The following is an 18,172-nucleotide window of genomic DNA, read 5'->3' as shown; positions in this document are numbered from 1 at the left end:
GGGGGGGGGGGGGGGGGGGGGAGGTAAAAAAGCCAGCCTTTGAGTTCATGTCAGAGACAGTCCCTGTTCCCTTTACTAGGGAAACCCACGTGAACACTGAGCTGCCATGGGCTACATCTGAGCAGGGGTTCTAGGTTATGTCCAAGTATGGTCCTTGGTTGGAGAATCAATCTCAGAAAAGAGGTCAGTGAATTTTTAAGAAGGAGACTTGGTGAACACAGTCTCTTTCCAGAGGTCAGGGGTCAGGTAGGTTTAGGTATTGGAGATGACATCAAAGGTAGCCTTGACAAAGTTACCCACTTTCTCACTGTATATCCCTGAGTGTCCTAGAAATCTCTGTGTAGACCAGGCTGACTCCTGACTCACAGAGATCTCTTTGCCTATGTCTTCCAACTGCTGAAATTAATAACATGGGCAACCATACCCAAGCAAAATACACATAAAATAAATCAATCCAAAAAATGTTTTTAGTAAAATAAAATTGATCTTTAAGAAATATATACTAGCCAGGTGTGGAAGCACACGCCTTTAAAAAAGATTTCTTTTCCTTCTGTATCTTAATTTAATATAATTTTTTTTCAATACAAAATATAACTATGGGGAAGGGGGCCGGTTAGTGGGTTTTTGGAGTTTGAAACCAGGGCATCTTGTATGCTAAAAAGTCCTCTTAAGTTGTCAAGGTTAGCCCTAATCTTACTCTGTGCTCAAAGCAAGCCTTTACTTACCATCCTTCTGCCTCGCCTTCCTGAGTAGCTAAGACTGCAAGACTGGAACATACTGGCTCTTTATTATTTAATTTTATTCTATGTGCTTTAGTGTAAAGGTGTCACATCCCTTGGAATTGGCATTATAGACAGTTGTGAGCTGCCATGTGGTTGCTGGGAATTGAACCCAGGTCCTCTGGAAGAGCAGACAGTGCTCTTAACCACTGAGCCATCTCGCCAGCCCCATACTGGCTCTTTAAACACTGCATGTAACATCTGTGTTTGTTTTGTTCCGGCTTCTGTAATTAGGCGTGTTGTCACTTAGTTCAGTTACTACTTCAGAAGTAGTTAAGATAAACAGCTGGGAATGACAGCACTCTCCCATAACCACACTGAAGGCTAAGTGAGGAAGGTCATGAGAAGTGATAATCATTCTAGTCTTGTCCTTTTTTAATACCTGAGAAGTAGTTTAAAGATACTTTAATTGGCTGGCATAGTATCTATTTTATAAAATGCCTTTTTAAAGTGCATGCGTGCGTGCTTGCGTGTACCTGTGCTCATGAATGTGTGTGTGCTCAAGTGGGTTGCATACATGTGTGTGTGTATGTGCATGTGCATGCATAGATGTGTGTGCCTCTGTACATACGTGTATTGTGTGTGTGTGTGTGTGTGTCGCATGCACATGTGAGATAAGAGGACAACTTTGAGGACTTGTTTCTACAGATTCTGAGGGTCAGCCCCAAGGATTCAGACCTGTGCAGTAAGCACTTTTACCCACTGAGCTACTCCACCAGCCCACCCCTTTTTTCTCTTAAACAAGAACAAAAGCCACTTTTCTACCTTAATAGTGTTCTAAGCTAGAGAGGCTTCTAGAGTGCCTTTCATCCTTTCCTTGTGAGCATTCTCAGGCTGAGGTAGAGAGCAACTGCCTGACATCCAGAGCTTCGGCTCTGTCCTCAGCACCTCAACAGCAGCAGCAGACTCCCAGGGAGAGTCGCGCATGCCACAGCACGCATGCTGGACTATACTCATTTCCACCCCAGTTTTCAAATACAGCTGTTAACTTTCTTGACCTTCATCCTAAGATTAAGCCAGTCAAAGTTACTGGCCATAAGGGGCATTATTTCGGATGACAGTATGTACAACAGTACCTTGGGAACTGCTGAATCACAACGATCACAGGATAACTTTACCAGCTTCTGACCATTCCCCAATTTTGTGGGACTACAAACTTTTCAAGGTCCAAACTGCAAACAGGGAAACTGGTTCGCTCTTAACAAATCCACAAGAAGATAAACTGAAGTGTCCTGAAAATGTATTCACTTAGCATCAGTGGCCTACCTTTCCAAGCACAAGAATATGTACCGCCTATTTGGGGTATCCCTTCCATATCACAAGGCAATGACAGGGTTTCTTAGTAAGCACAGAATTGGCGCAAAGGGAATTTGTCTTGGGGATATGTACTTCATCTAGGATTTGGAACATTCTGATTAGCCATCCTCAGAGTCAGATGTGATATTCAAGGAGGCTGAGAAAGGAGGAATCACCAGTTGGAGGCCAACCTGGGCTACATAGTGAGTTCCAAGGCAGCCTGAACTACATTGGTCACAATACTTCATGATGGGAAATGAAGAGTTACTTTCTCCTTGATAAATATTCACAACTCTAAATAGCCTCGTGCTCAGGTCTCTACGTAACACGTCACCGTACACCTAATGAAGTTACAGGTTTCGTTAGTTATGTTCTGATTTTCCTAATTAGCCCCTGTGTGTTTAACTGGACTGACTCATAGTCGATTTCAACTTTTCATAAAGTCCATTCTTCTTGTTTTGTTCTGCCAGTCTTACAGATGCACAGAAGTCACTTGTGGGCCTTCGTTTGTTAATTTATTTTTATGTGTATGGGTGCTTTGCCTACCTATATATCTGTGTATCACATGTGTGCAGTGCCTGTGGAGGCCAAAAGAGGATGTCACATCCTCTGGGCTGGCATTATGAGCAGTTGTCAGCCACCACGTGAATGCTTAGAACCAAAAACAGGTCCTCTACAATAACAATTGCTCTTCACCACTGAGCCGTCTCAAGACCCAGCATTCTTCTTTGGTTGGTTGGTTGGTTTGCTTTATTTTCTTCTGTTTATGAATATTTTGCCTGGTACACACCGCATGTATGCCTGGTGCCCAAGGAAGTCAGAAAGGCCATCTGACCCCCTGGGACTGGGGCTGTGAATGGTTGTGTGGCACCATGAAGGTGCTGGATCCCAGGTACTCCACAAGAGAGGCAAGGGCTCTCAGCCGCTGGCCTTCTCTAACCCCAGCACTCATCTTAAAGGACACTTAACTTTGTGTATTTTATGTTGAATTATATTTGTTAGTAAACTTCCTGGATTGGCTTCAAAATACCTTCTCTGTCCAAATTTGTATTTTCATCTCCTCTCATATTTAGAAGTAATAGATTGCATACATCTTTATAGCACTCTTAATGATAGGTTTTTAATCTCTTGTTCTTAGAAATTTATATACCTGCTTACTATTCTTCGCTTAATTTTATATTCAAATTTGAATTTCCAACCTGAAAAAAAAAATAATGAAGCAAACTAGAGAATCATGTCTTTGTTTGTACAATCTGCTCTACCCAACCAGTTGTTTCTGGACTACACCATAAAATGCTATGAGAGTTTCATGACCGGTGCTGACAGCTTCGAAGAGATGAATACAGAGCTGCAGTCAAAGCTGAGTAAGGCCTCCCTGTGGTACTGTCACTTAACTCTGGGGTGGTTGCTTTTCTTTCCATGCCTGGGTTTTCATGAGTGACTTCATAGGTGGGCACCTACAAATTGTTTCTTATTGATTCTTTAATGGGAAGAAGTAATGGTTAAACAAAAAATGACTTATAATCAGATCTGAGTCATAACCCTTACTAAGTGAATTTAAGAAATGCATGACTTCAAAGTTTTGCAAACTAGAGAGCAATGCAATAAAACCAAATAAGGTAGATAGTGGTGTCATATGACTTTAATCCCAGTACTTGGAATGCAGAAGAAGGCGGATTGCTTAGTTCAAAGCCAGCCTGGTCTTCAAAGTGAGTTTGAAGGCATCCAGGACTACATAGAGAAACCGTGTCTCACAAAAATACAAAATAAAATGCAAAATGCTTTTGTAGGAATCAGAAGATATTGTCTATGCTTAAATATGTAAGAAGTTACAGTACTTCTTATGGAAAATATGTATAGTCTCACTATTAAAAGTTGGAGGAAGTTAAGAGGCCTTTGCATTTCCAAATAAATTATTTTTCATTCATTGTTACCTGGTGATAGGGGAATATCACCTTGACATCCATGGCACAAAGAGTGAGAGGGAAAAACAAAAGCATTTCTTTAGGATGTCCTAGGAATATACCATCCTAAAGAGCAAAGAGGACAATTCCAGATTGTGCACATGGGACAGGGAACAGATGGATAAATTTAAGAAGGCAAAAATCTCGGGGCTAGAGAAATGGTTCAGTCAATAAAGTACATCCTCAACAAGGAGGGGGGCCTGAGTCTGGATGCCACACTCATAAAATAGCAAGTGCAGTAGTGGACTGTGACCCGAGTGCTAGAGAGGGAGAGTCTTGAGATCCCTAGAGCGTGCTGACCAGCCACCCTCACCAAATCAGGGAGCTGTAGTTTGGCCAGAGACCTTATCTAAAAACATAAGGTGAAAATGACTGTCAGCCTTTGACTTCTACATGCACACTCATGACATACATCACACACACAAAGAAAATTCATTTTGATCTAATATGGAAAGCAGTGAGTTACTTACTAAACATATAGTTACTTTGTTTTTATGTAATTAAACATAAATTAATTTACTCAAATGTTTGTGTTAGGCACCAAAAATAGACTAATGGAGAACAGAAAATCTTGGCCTCAAGAGCTTATGTTCTGTTAGATAGAAAGGAATGGTATTAAGTGAAGAGCTGTGAGGCAAGTGACAAGTGCTGTGGAGGTCAGCTCCAGCAGGGGAAGGGCAACAGGTTATTCCATGGAGCAAAAATAAGGCTATCACAGAAAGCAGTGTCTGCTGCATTGGTGGTTTGGGGAAGTAAGGGAATAAGATTGGGAAAATCTAAAGAACACTATAGGTTGATTCTGATGAGATGTTTGTGCTTTGCTTCCAGAGGATTTATATAAGGTAGATGCATCCAAGCTGGAATCACTAGCAGCAGAAAACAAAGCATTAAATGAGCAGATTGCAAGGCTGGAGCAAGAAAGAGAAAAAGAACCGGTTAGTAAAAGTGTTTCTGAACCCACTTGACAGCTCTTTAGGCTTTTGAGCCTCTTTCAGAAGACTCTTATGCAAGGTGTTCCTAAACGGGTTAACAAATACGCTTCAGTGGAACCATGTGCCGTCTGTGGTGCATAGCTTTCCCTGTGCTCTCTCAGTCATGGACTAATGATGCTCAGAATATGATGAAAGAGTCTTGCCTGTTTACATATCTTTTGAGCAAGGTCCCTGAAGTATATACTTGCAGGGAGCACCGTTCTCAAGAGGCTGGAGTTTTAGTTAGTGAAAACAGAATGGTAACAAACTGGCTTATAAAGTACAGTATAGCCTACATGATTTCATAAACACAAGATGATAATATGAGGTTTTTTTTTTAATGTGTATTGGTATTTTGTCTGCATGCATATCTATGTACCACATGTTAACAGGTCCCATGGAGACCAGAAAAGGGTGTCAGGTCCCCTGAACTCAAGATTCAGGTGGTGGTTAGCTACTAATGGGTGCTGGGAATCGAAACCAGGTCTTGAGGAAGAGCAGCCAGTACTCTTAACCCTGAGTCATCTCTCTATCCCTGATAGTAGTAGCTTAACTTCCAGTTTTAGTGGAGCACCCAGATTGTTCTGCAAAGTAATCAGATATTAAATATTTATGTTTCTACATTTTCCTTGGTTTTTTCCTATCCTAAACTGTTATAAAATATCATAGTTATTTTCAGTTCTTTTAAATTCCTCTAAGATATGTGTAAATAACATCACTGTCTTTAAAATACAGAATGCTTCTAGGTGAAAATAATTTAACGTGTTCTTTCCTTAAAGAATCGTCTCATATCATTGAAGAAACTGAAAACTTCCTTACAAGCAGATGTTCAAAAGTATAAAGCATACATGAGCAACTTGGAGTCTCATTCGTCCATTCTGGACCAGAAACTGAGTGGTCTTGATGAAGAAATTGGTAGAGTAGGTAAGCAAAGCTAATGGTAAGAGAAGTCAAACAGGCAGGTAATCTTTTCCTTCTATACTAACTTTCCATAGCCGTCTACCAGGTTTTCAGTTCTTTCTGTAGTAGTCTCCTGAAGCAGACGCTCACACAGTTCATGGATGAGAACAATCAGAATTTGGTCTCTCAGCCAGGCAGAGGAGTGCACACCTTGAATGTCAGCACTTGGGAGGCAGAGGCAGGTGGATTTCTGTGATTTTTGAGGCCAGCCTGGTCTACATGGTGAATTCCAGGAAAGCCAGAGCTACACAGTGAGACCTTGTCTCGGGAAAAAACCCAAAATAATCGTAATAATAATAAATTTGTTTTATCACTATTATAAATGTAATCTGAGATTCAATAAATTTGTGCTTGCCTAGGAACTCAGGGAGAATCTGTTCTTCAGCTTCTGTGGCTGACAATATTCCTGAATTTATGTCCACATCATTCTAATCTCTGCCTCTGTCTTTCCATTGCCTTTTCTCTGTATCCTCTTCTTTTTCCCTCTTTTTTTTTTTTTAAGACTATCTTTGTATTTCACGCTGACTTTGGATTGATCATCCTGCCTCAGCCTCCAGAGGGCTTTAATACATAGCCCAAGCCTGCCTCCAACTCAAAATCCTGCCTCCTCAGCTTCCCAAATACTATGGTTATAAATTGCCACCACCCCCTTTCCTTTTTTTTTTTTTAAGATTTTTTTTTTAATTTTATGAATATGAATGTTTCTCCTGCATGTATATAAGTGTACCACATGTAATTGGTGCCCTCGGGTCAGAAGAGGTTGTCAGATCTGCTGGAACTGGAGTTGGGGATAGATATAAACCATCCATGTAGGTGCTAGGAATTGAATCTTGGCCCTCTGCAAGAGCAACAAGTGATCCAAACCGCTGAGCATGTCTCTGGCCCCTACATCCTCTTGCGATCTGCATGAATTCTCCCTTTGCCTCCATCTTAGAGTGACAGCCATGGCGATGTTTCAGACACCTGCATAATCCAGGGCTGTCTCACATCAGCATTCTCAATCACGTCTACAAAGACTATTTCCACATAAGGAGATGTTGCTGTATGGCCATTTACTGAGTACTGTAACTCATTTAGACAGGACGTGCCACAGGACACATGTGGAGGAAAAAGGACAGCTCTTGCGGAGTCTATTCCCTCCTTGCATCTTTACATAGTTCTGGACATCAGACCCCATTTGCCAGGCTTAGACAGTCAGGGTTCTGCCCACTGAGCTATTCACTGGTCCTAATGAACTAGACTCTTCATGTCTCGTCCTCAGGCAGGCCCATGAAAGCAAGGCAGCAGCTGAAACTGATTGTACATAGATGGAAACCTGAACGTGCACCCTCCAGTAGAAGCAGAAGCACAGCTGAAGAGACTTGTGTGTGTCCTGTGTCTAACATTGTACTCGGGAACACATACCAACCGTAGTCGAGCTTTGGAAAATACTATGATACATATCGCTTGCCCACCTCTGATAGCAGAGCAGAGCAGAAGAGGCTGACTAAATCACAGAGCCACCAAACTACAGTTTAAAAATAAATATATGAGCAGCTGCAGTTTTCCTAGAACTCTACAATTACTCTCTTTAGGATTTCCCAGGCTCTGTCTATTCTATGTAGATTGTGTAGATTATCTTTAGGGTTTTGGCTTTAACTCCTCATATGTGTATTTGATCAGCTATAAAATCAAGGCTTTTAATTGTCACATAGTATGTGCTAAAATCAAGATTTTCTAAATAATCCAATTATGTATATCGTGTTTGCTATAAATGAACTCTAAATATTGTATCCTTGTCCGCTGGTCAACATCCTCTGCTATTCTCTATCATAGATTATTCTCTCGCTCTCCCAATGTAATTAAACCAATACTAATATTATCTTTTCATTAGCATATAATCACTTGTTCTTGTGTGTGTTTGTGTACATGGCCTGTGTACATCTTTGTGTGGGCTTATATGAACTTGTGCAGTGTGTCTATGCATGCATGCGTAAGCCAGAGACCAGCATCAAGGTCTTCCTTGATCACTCTGCACCTTAGCTTGAGTCATGGCCTCTCCCTGAACTTGCTGCTCATCTGTTCAGCTAGGCTGGCTGCTGCTGACCTCTAGGGATCCGCTTTGGTCCACCTTCCACCCATAACCTTAGGGTCACAGATGCATACCCATGACCAACTTTATGTGGGTGCTGGGAATCTGAACTTAGGTCCCCATTCTTTTACCAATCATACCATTTTAATACCTCCTGCTTCTTATGCGAACACTTTGTTCAAAAATTGCTGAGTGGATGAAAGAATAATATTTCATCTGTCATTTGTTTTAATTCTCTAAATATGTTAACTTACTTGATTACTTAAAGCCATGTATGACTACAAATGAATAGGTCATATTTAAATTCTGAAAGATCTGTCGTGCTTTTGTGCAGATACACGATACATGCTTAAAGTTGCTTGAACCACCTCAGAGGTAGAGCTTACCAACTATTGTGCTATAAAAACCACATTTCTGAATAATGCAAAGAACTTGTACAAGACTATTAGAAGCATTTAAAATGAATGTCAACAGAGACAAACCTATGCTTGTTTTGAATGAAACCTTGGTTAGGCCCATGTTTTTGACATAGTTCTTTGTGAAGCTGGAGTAAGCCAGTGTGGAAGAGGCTAAGATAAAACGGTAGATGTTTTGGCTGGCATCATTAATGAAGTAGGACCAGCTACCCAAAAGCAATGTGTATGTGCGTGAAGTAATGCGTAAACATCAGCCATCTTACATGATGCTTCGGTTTCTTTGTAGAAATTAAACTTGAAAATTGTGCTTCTTCCAATGCAGAACTAGAATGTGAAACAATAAAACAGGAGAACGCTCGACTACAGAATATTGTTGATAACCAGAAGTACTCAGTCGCTGACATTGAGAGAATAAATCATGAAAAAAATGAATTGCAGCAGACCATTAATAAGTTAACCAAAGACCTGGAGGCCGAACAACAACAAATGTGGAATGAGGAATTAAAATACGCCAGAGGCAAAGAGGCCGTAAGTCACAGTATAAATGCTCATATCCTATGTCAATTCATTAACACCCAATATATGTCAGTCAAATTTAAGATAAGCTCAGTTTTCTGATAACAAAACAAGAAATCCCGGGGCAGGGGCAAGAAGTGTGTGTGATTCTAACATAGAGTGAGTCAGCAGTTCAGTGTGAGTAGTCATCTGTATTATCTTTCTGACTCTTAGGCAAGCTCCATCCCAGTGTGGAGAAGATATATGCATATACACACACACACACACACACACACACACACACACACACACACATCTATAAGAACTGCTTAGGAGTAAACCTCAGTGATGGAGTACAAGCTTAGCATGCTTGGGATATCAGGATCAATCCCCAATCCCAAAGAAAAGGATGCGGCACCCAAAGTTTGAACCTAGAATCTAGTCAGCCTTGGTATAGCTTTAGCCTGCAATTTGCTACTGTCTGCATGCATAGTCTGCATCATCTAACCTTTCAGCTTTCACTTGCTTTAAAAATGAAGGTAGTTAGACTGCCTCAGTGTCTCTGAAGTTACTTCAGGGTATTCTATCTCAAGTACTGTGTAAGAGGAAGGTTATAAGTCTCTGGACTAGGTAAACATTGGTTCTACAAAGCTAAAAAGAATAACAGATTTATTTGGATAAACACACTGAAAGAAGAAAAGAAAGTCTAGTAAGTAGGTAAGCAGTGGCCTACGGAGGGGCCCAGCTCTGGCCATGTGAGCAAAGCTAAGTGTGTTGGGTACCTGAGAGCTGGCTAAGAGCAGTGTCAAAGGATCCCACTAGGAAACAAACACACTCTGAACAGTTCACCTGTAACGTTCTTCTCTACTAAACGTTTGCCCCACATTTCAACTCTGGTAGTAGCCTTCCAGCACTCCTATGAATGATTACGCTGCAGCTATGTTTAAAGATCAGGAGTGTTTACTGTGGGAGCAAGAAACCAGACATATGCCGTGAACTCTTGGCTTTTTCTTAGACTATACAGGAGCCAGAAGCAGTAGAACATAAATTACCAGTTGGTCCTAGGGAGTCACTGTGTTACAAGAGGGCAACAAAGGGAAGGGGGGGAAGACTGCCAGGCTGTGCTCTCAGGCCAGGGAGGGGAAATATCTGCTTCTATAGAGCTTGCATTCAGCTAGTAAAAGTGAACAAATATGTCGTGTCATAATCTGAAAGAGTATAGGAAGTTAGGGGCTCTAGTAGAGGGAAAGAACACCTTTCTGGTAACGTAATTCAGAGGTAGCTCTTAAAGACACAAAGAAATACAAACTACTAAATTTTTTTCAATATAGTTAACACTTTGAAATATAAATGATCTACTTCCTTTATTTTTGGTAATTAAATGTTTTAATTTTCTAGGTTTGAGAAGGTATATTTTCGTTGATAAAGAAACATGGACTTAATCTAAATTATGTGGAGTAAATGAAAGAACAGTGGTATGCTGCTCGCCAACTAATTACAGACTTAGTTATTTTACAGACCTTTCATTTACATATTTTAGAATTGCTATCTTTTATTTATCAAACTACCAGAAGCTGGCATACAGCTTGTGTAGAATTGCAGAAATGGCCATTGAGAGCCCCATGGTAAAGGGCTGCATAACTGTTAACATCTCTCTTTGTTCTCTTTACCAGATTGAAGCACAGTTAGCAGAGTACCACAAGTTGGCTAGAAAATTAAAGCTTATCCCCAAAGGTGCTGAGAATTCCAGAGGCTATGACTTTGAAATTAAGTTTAATCCTGAGGCTGGTGCCAAATGCCTTGTCAAATACAGGGCTCAAGTGTATGTAAGTATGTGTTCAAACTCCAGTTTATTGTGACCTAGCATAGACAAGGAGTAAGACACTGACTGAGCTGAGCTCTTCCTTCTGAGGGGCAGAAATCTTGTTTCATATGTGACTTTTGAACTTAAAAAGCCTTTTCCTCTGGACCTACTTTACTTCATCCAACTATCCACAAAGAAACTTGCTTACAAATAAGACAGGTATCAGGACTGTGTTGACAATCTGAGGTAACCTTTGTTTCAAGCTACCTATGACCCTCTTGGGAGAGCAACACTAGCAAAATAACAACAACAAAAAGGGCTTAATTTTGAAATGACCAAGGAGATATTTTTGAGAAGAAAAAATTTTTATTGCTATATTAAAATTTTTAGATTATTCATAAGTATTGTAGTTTTATTGTCAGTACTAAAATGCCACCTTTGAAATAATTAGCTTTTGAATACAAAAGTGTAAGAGTCAAACGCTATGCATTTTTCCCTTGAGAGTTTCTCATCTAGTCTCTTGAACCTGCTGATCTCATCCAATTGGAAGCTAAGCAGGGTTTGGTTGGTTTTGTACTTGGATGGGTGAATTCATCCACCATGGATCTGTTGTGTATAACCTGTTCCCGACCAGTCGTGTGCTAGAGATAAAACACAAAGTAGAACCTTGTTTTTTCAGAGATTGAGAAAGTTTATTGATGAACAGGTGCTGCTTAAATGGATCAAGCCAACTAGATTCCCCCCACTGCTTTGAATGGTTTTATATTAGTGGAGCAATAAAATAATTGTGTCAATCAAATAATCTTGTAAAAGATAATTCAGGTACAGAGAATGTGTTCAGAAAGAAAGAAATTTACCTTACTCTCAGCTCTAGAAATACTTTAAAAAGTAACAGAACAATGGGAGTAGAAATAGGATGCTGGAGCGACGGCTCAGTCATTAAGAATGTGTGGGGCTTTTACAGAGACCCCAAATTGAATTCTAGCACCTACAGCAATTCACACCTACTTGTTACTCCAGCTCCAGGGATTTTGCCTCTGACCCCTGCAGGCATGTGTGTTGAACATGCACATGTAGCCACATAGATAATTAAAAAATAAATCCAAAAAGAGAAAATAGATACAGTTAGGAATGATACCATTCATCAGTCAACCTAGCTACTTGAAAAAGAGATATAAAAAGATGTTGAATCTTTTAAAAACAGGAGGGGGCTAGGGTAGCTCTTTGTTGTGTTGTGTGATTTGGGGTTCAGCAAGGGTTTTCATTTGTTTTGCTCTTTTTAGCGTGTTGAGGGGTATATAGAAGAGTACATGCAATGACATACATGTGGAGGTCAGCTCTCACTTTCCACCTTTAAGTGGTTTCTGGGGCTCAGACTCAGGCCTCTAGACTTACACAACAAGGGCTTTACCCACTGAGCAGTCTTGCACATCTGTTGTGGGTAGTTAATATTTATTATTGATTTATCTTTTAGTTAAATAGTGCTTACTCCTAAACCAGCTGTATACCCAAATCACCACACAGAGACAGGGATTTATTTAGTTAACCTAGAGTACAATGCTGGGCAATAGCTACTCCATCCTAAACCTCCAAGCCCATATAGTTTCCTCCCATTCAGATTTTACCTATTATACTTGGTTTTAGTCACATCTTAGGTCCAGTTCATCCCTCCTCATGGTTCCAAGTTCTCTCCTGCCGACCTCTGCCTACTCTCCTCATTTTCTTCTCCTCCCCTCTGGACCAGGATGTCCCACCCTATTCTCTCCATTGTTCAGATTTGGGGCTGGTTGTTTAATTGACAATATAGAGAACAAATGGTGGCATGTTTACACAAACTTGAGACAGGTGATGCTTAAAATAAGCATCACAATGCAATGTCTGGATTGAGACCAGATAGTGGGGTAGAGAAATTAGTGTTTGAATGAACAAGGGTAAATTATATACATTCCACAAGCATATTATACCAACACATACCCTATTTTTATTTTGCTGAAATTAACTTGTAATCTAGAATGGCCTCAAATTTGTGGGTCAGAGGCTTGTGCATCCACAGTCATTGTCAGAGCCCATATTTGTTGCAGAAGGTCTTGGGTTTGATGCACAGCACCAGGAAAGGAACTGGTTAAAATTAGAGGCCAGCAGTAACCTGAATAACATTGCAAGTATACTAAATCCATTAAGTTTAGATTCAAGTTAAGTTTAATTTTACTTAACTATTTCTATTTAGTCATTTTAAAGTAAGTATTATCTCAGTTTTAAAAAGTACAGTGAAATAGGGGGCTGGAGAGATGGCTCAATGGTTAAGAACACTTTCTGCTATTCCAGCAGTCCTGAGTTGAATTCCCAGCTCACAACTATCTATAGCGTGATTTGGTGCCAGATTCTGGCAGGCATGTGTACATGCAGATAGCACATTCATATACATAAAATAAATAAATAAATATTTAAATAAAAAACAGTGACTATATATATATATGAAATATAATGTTGAAATTAAATCAGTAGATTAGAAGACAAGGTATTTGCAAGGTATTAAGAGAAATGGGGACTGGGCTGGAGAGATGGCTTATGGTTAAGAGTGTGTCCTGCTCTTGTAGAGGACCCAGGTTCTGTGCAAAGCACCCACATCAGTCAGCTTACAGCACTTTAGAGCTCCAGCTCCAGTATGTATGCTCAGCAGGTACCTGCACTCGCATGTACATGCATATAAACACATAGACATGTGTCAAGCATTTGTAATTCTAGCACTTGGGAGGATGAAGGTTGAGACCAGCATTTTTTTTCTTTTCCTAAGCCTTGCCTTCAAAAGAATCAAAGGTATTTTCTCATCAATGGTGTATTAGTTTGAAAATGTTAAAAGTTTTATAATTCGATATCTTTTCACCACATTTTTATGTATTTTCTAGTTACCTCTCAAAGAACTCTTGAATGAAAATGAAGAAGAAATTAGCAGAGCTGTGAATAAAAAGATCGGCCTAGAGGATGCTTTGGAACAAGTAAGTGTGTGGCACAAAGTGACTAAAGCCTAACACGAGTGTGACCCGTGCTTTCTGAGCAGTACTAGTTTAACTTTTTGGTTTTTTGTTTTTGTTTTTTTCTGAGACGGGTTTCTCTGTGTAGATCTGGCTGTTCTGGAATTCATTCTATAAATCAGGCTGCCTTGAACTCAGAAATTTGTCTGCCTATGCTTTCCATAAATTTTAATAAAATTATGAAAAATGAAAGTTGGTGCTAATCTTGACAGCTTCATATAAAGGAACTAAGTTCTTTAACCATTTGAGGCTTCATTTACCACTATGATAAAGTAGAAGAAACTCAATTTTCTTTGCTTGATTCTTGACATAAACTAGTGTCCTTCTTATGTTCAAGTAGATTTGTAGTGGGTTTCTTAAACTTAGTATGTGTCATTAGTGCTGAGAAGCCAGTCAGCTGGGACCAGTTAAGAGGTTTCCTGCCAAGTGTTTCATTCCGGGCTGTGAAGTCTTAGAATGAGCCAGGTGCCTGGGGAAGTTTATTAAAGTAGTTTTCAGTTGGATGTGGTGGTGCAAGCCTGTCATCCCAGCACTCAGAGGCTGACAGGGAGGATTGACAAGACGCTGGAGACATAATGCCATCTGTAACCCTGAGACACCATGTATTTAGTTACTTTTAATGTTAAGACTGCTTCAAGTTCACTCAAACTGTGCTTGCATGATTGTAAACAATGATGAAGCCCTGGTTAACTCGACTTTTCCAGAACTGTTCTAGCCAAGATTTAATGTATTTATCTGTCTCAAAACAGAAACTTGTTTTTGTTTTGTTTTGTTTTTAATCTATAAATAAACCTGTGGCATTTCATAAGTAACTATCCAAGTAATCCCCAGAGAGGTGTTTTCAGTGTGGGCGGAAAATATTTTCTTAGCATGTGCCTGCAGTCCTGGGTTCAATCCCCGGTACCACAACAACAAAAAAAGAGGTGTGGGGGGGAACACAATGTATTAGGAGGACCTTTTCTTTTCTTCAGTAAGCTAGAGACCAGTTGTGTTGCCTTGTACTTGCAATTCCAGCATGCTGAAAGTAGAGGCCAAGAGGATTGCAGGTTTCAGGCCATGCTGGACCACAGAGTAAGACCCTAGCTCAAAAAAATAAAAGACAGAAAATTTTAACTATTTTTTTAACTATTTTTTAAAGATTTATTTATTATTTATACAATATTCTGCCTGCACACCAGATCTTAATATAGATGGTTCTGAGCCACCATGTGGTTGCTGGGAATTGAACTCGGGACCTTTGTAAGAACAGCGGGTGTTCTTAACCTCTGAGCCATCTCTCCAGTCCCCAAAAGACAGAAAATTTTAAAATGAAAAATGAACTATGTTTAGAAAAAGCACAAGTTAGTTTGAATTATGAAGAAATACGGTATATATAGAAATCCATCTTTTTTAAATTTTTTTCGTCACTGTGTATTCATTATATATCCCTATTGAAGCCCCCTCCCTCAGCTCCCCCAGTCCCATCTTCCTCCTTTTTCCCCTCATCCCCTTCCCCTAGTCCACTGAAAGGGGAGTTCTCCACCATTGCCATCTGCCCATAGCTTGTTAAGCCTCATCTGGACTGCTTGGATCCTCTTCCTCCGTGGCCTGGCAAGGCTGCATCACCAGGGACAAGTGATCAGAGAGCAGGCAACTGAGTACATGATAGAGGCAGCCCCTGATCCCCTCCCTCAGAGATCCACATGGAGTCTGAGCTGCCAATTGGCCACATCTGAGCAGGGGGTCTAGGTCCTCTCCATGCATAGTCCTTTGTTGGTGCATCAGTCTCTGCAGGACCCCCTGGGCTCAGATCTTTTAGTTTTGTTGGTCTCCTTGCGGGGCTCCTGTCCCCTCCATGTCCCTCTATTCCCACTCCTCTCTTCCTCCATAAGACTCCCTGCACTCTGACCAAAGTTAAAAAAAAAATTTTTTTTTTTTTGAGAGGCAAGAAAATCCAGTGTTCGAGGCTAACCTGGGTTACATGAGCCCATGCTTAACACATACGTACATATATATAATATATATATTACATATATATGGAACTAGAGAGTTGGCTTAATAGTGAAGAACACTGGTTGCTTTTACAGACAACCAGAGTTCAATTCCTGACACCCACATGGTAGCTCACAACCATCTGCAACTCCAGTTCTGAATTTCATGAACATATGCTACACATACATAAACACAGGCAAAACATTGGTGTACATAAAATAATTATTTACATAATAATTGATGGGCTGGAGAGGTGGTATAAAAGTAACTTTGCTGATGTAATTGTCTTGGAGGCTTACTGCCTCTGTCTGCTAACCTGGGCCTAATCCTGGAAGCTTCTAGCTTCCATACAGTAACCTAGGCCTAGAATGTTTTCAACCTCTGAGACTTACTGCTGCATTAGCTCACCCTTTCTAGCTCTTTCTGAACTCTGACTGGCTGGTTCAACTCAGCTGTTCTGGCTCAAATGCCTCTGTAAGCTGACAGATTGAAACTGGCTTCTCTTGGCTTCTGACTGAATTGTTCTGTTTGGCCTCATACTTACTCTAGCAACTAATCTTCTGGCTGCTTCTCATTCTCTGGCTTATTCTGTCTTCACCCATGTCTAGCTTGTTTTCTCTCTCTCTGTAACCTGTCTCTGTATAACTGTCCCAGTAAAACTGTCTCTGCACTGCCACCAACTCAACTTCACTACACTGCCTCCACACTGACTGTCTCTCTCTGTCCCTGCACTCTTAAGTTGCTTTCTTCTACAAACTAACTTTACCTTCATTGTTTGGGGTTGAAGGTGTGAACTAAGGCTGTACCATGTTCCAGCCAGAGGGAATAAAGTTCCCACCAGAGTAGCCATGTTGCTGGGTTAAAATCCTCTACAACGTGGCTCTGCAATTAAGAGGATTTGTTGTTCTTCCAAAAGACCTATGTTCAGTTCCTAACACCCACATGGAGGCTCACAATCATCAGAAACTCCAGGCCACACTGATGTACACATGCTTAGAAAATACCCATACACAAAAATTATTTAAATAATGACAATTGATGAGCTAGACATGGTGGCGTATCTCAGTAATCCCAGCACTCTGGAAGCTGAGGCAGAAGATCCTGAGTTCAAGGTTAGCTTGAGCTACGTAGCAAGTTCAAGACCAGCCTGGCTTGTATAGCAAAAACCTGTCTCAGGAAAAAAAAAAAAAAGTTACAAAACTGATAAACTGGATTACAGCAGAAACAATAAAAATCTCAAAATTGGCTCAAAATGAAGTCAAGTAACCAGCGGGAAAAAAAATTAGCTCTCAAAAAAGATTCCATTAATAAATTATTTTACAGATGAGTGTTTTCAGATATTAAAGGTTGGATGACTTTAGGACATGGAAATTATTTGTCACCGTGTTAAACATAAAAGGCATCATAAAAAAGAAAATTAAACCAATCCCTGCAAGACATAAAATGCAAAGCTAAGTAACAGCCACTGAGATGTGTTTAGCAAATATGTGTGCCTTATTTAAGACAGGGCCTCGCTTAGCACAGAAGTCTCTAACGCGCAGGCTTCAGGCCTCAGCCTCCTAAGTGCTGCTTGCGCAGCCACAACTGGCACAACAAACACTTTACGCATGACCATCTGCCTGGCACTGTAATAGATGTTGCCAGTGCTACTATAGCACCGCACCTGTGGACGCCATTTCAAGTGGGAAGAGGGCTGCAGGGACAAACATTGTCCATTAGCAGATCTGCTGCTACAAAGTAGTAGGTTCCGTCACAGCTTTTTACACATGCTTTGTTCTTCTACTGTGCTGCCTCCCCCTTCCCCGTATCCACTCTTGCTCTTCCCTTGCCCATAACAGCCTCCTTTCTGCTCTGCTGGTACAATATTTTATTACCATTTCTCAAGCCCCCTCCCTGTCCCACACCCCTTAGGATCTTTTTTTCCCTCTCACAGCCCTCTGCTTTCATGAACCATACATGTACATACACAATCACACTTGCACATAGAAACTTAAATCAGGGTTCCACATAGGAGAGAAAACACATACTGTCTGTCTTTCTGGATGCAACTTCTTTCTGAATGCAACTTATTTCTATTAACAAAACGATTTACAATTTGACCCATCTTGTGAAAATGTCATATTTTTTATTACTTCTAAATATGTATATATGCATGTGAGTGCAGGTACCCATAGAGATCACAGATGTTGGACCCTCCTGAAGCTGGTGTTACAGTTGGTTGTGAACCACCTGGTGTGGGTATTGGGAATCAAATTCTTGTCCTCTGAAAGAACCACAGGTGCTCATAACTGCTGAGCCATCTCTTCAGTCCCATGATCTTTTTAATGTAGATGAATAAAGTTACATTGTCTATATAAACAACATTTTATTTGTCATTTTGTGGATGGACATCTAGAATGACTCCACTTCCCAA

At 40.4% G+C, this 18,172-nt stretch overlaps 1 protein-coding gene across 1 annotated transcript in view; it reads left to right on the top strand.

Annotated features, from left to right (window-relative positions):
- Ndc80 (NDC80 kinetochore complex component) overlaps positions 1 to 18,172 on the top strand; it is a 35,230-nt gene that overhangs the window by 10,174 nt on the left and 6,884 nt on the right. Inside the window, exons 8-13 of the mRNA XM_055610124.1 lie at positions 3,346 to 3,439; positions 4,868 to 4,974; positions 5,790 to 5,934; positions 8,780 to 8,985; positions 10,626 to 10,778; positions 13,663 to 13,752. Of these exons, the coding sequence (XP_055466099.1) occupies positions 3,346 to 3,439; positions 4,868 to 4,974; positions 5,790 to 5,934; positions 8,780 to 8,985; positions 10,626 to 10,778; positions 13,663 to 13,752 (795 nt within the window). The remainder of the gene's footprint in view (positions 1 to 3,345; positions 3,440 to 4,867; positions 4,975 to 5,789; positions 5,935 to 8,779; positions 8,986 to 10,625; positions 10,779 to 13,662; positions 13,753 to 18,172) is intronic.

Source organism: Psammomys obesus, unplaced genomic scaffold (genome assembly GCF_907164565.1).
Source record: "Psammomys obesus unplaced genomic scaffold, mPsaObe1.curated_primary_1811, whole genome shotgun sequence".
In the NCBI taxonomy this organism is placed as follows: domain Eukaryota; kingdom Metazoa; phylum Chordata; class Mammalia; order Rodentia; family Muridae; genus Psammomys; species Psammomys obesus.
Note: the sequence above shows the minus strand (reverse complement) of the source record. Positions and strands in the feature narration are given on the sequence as shown.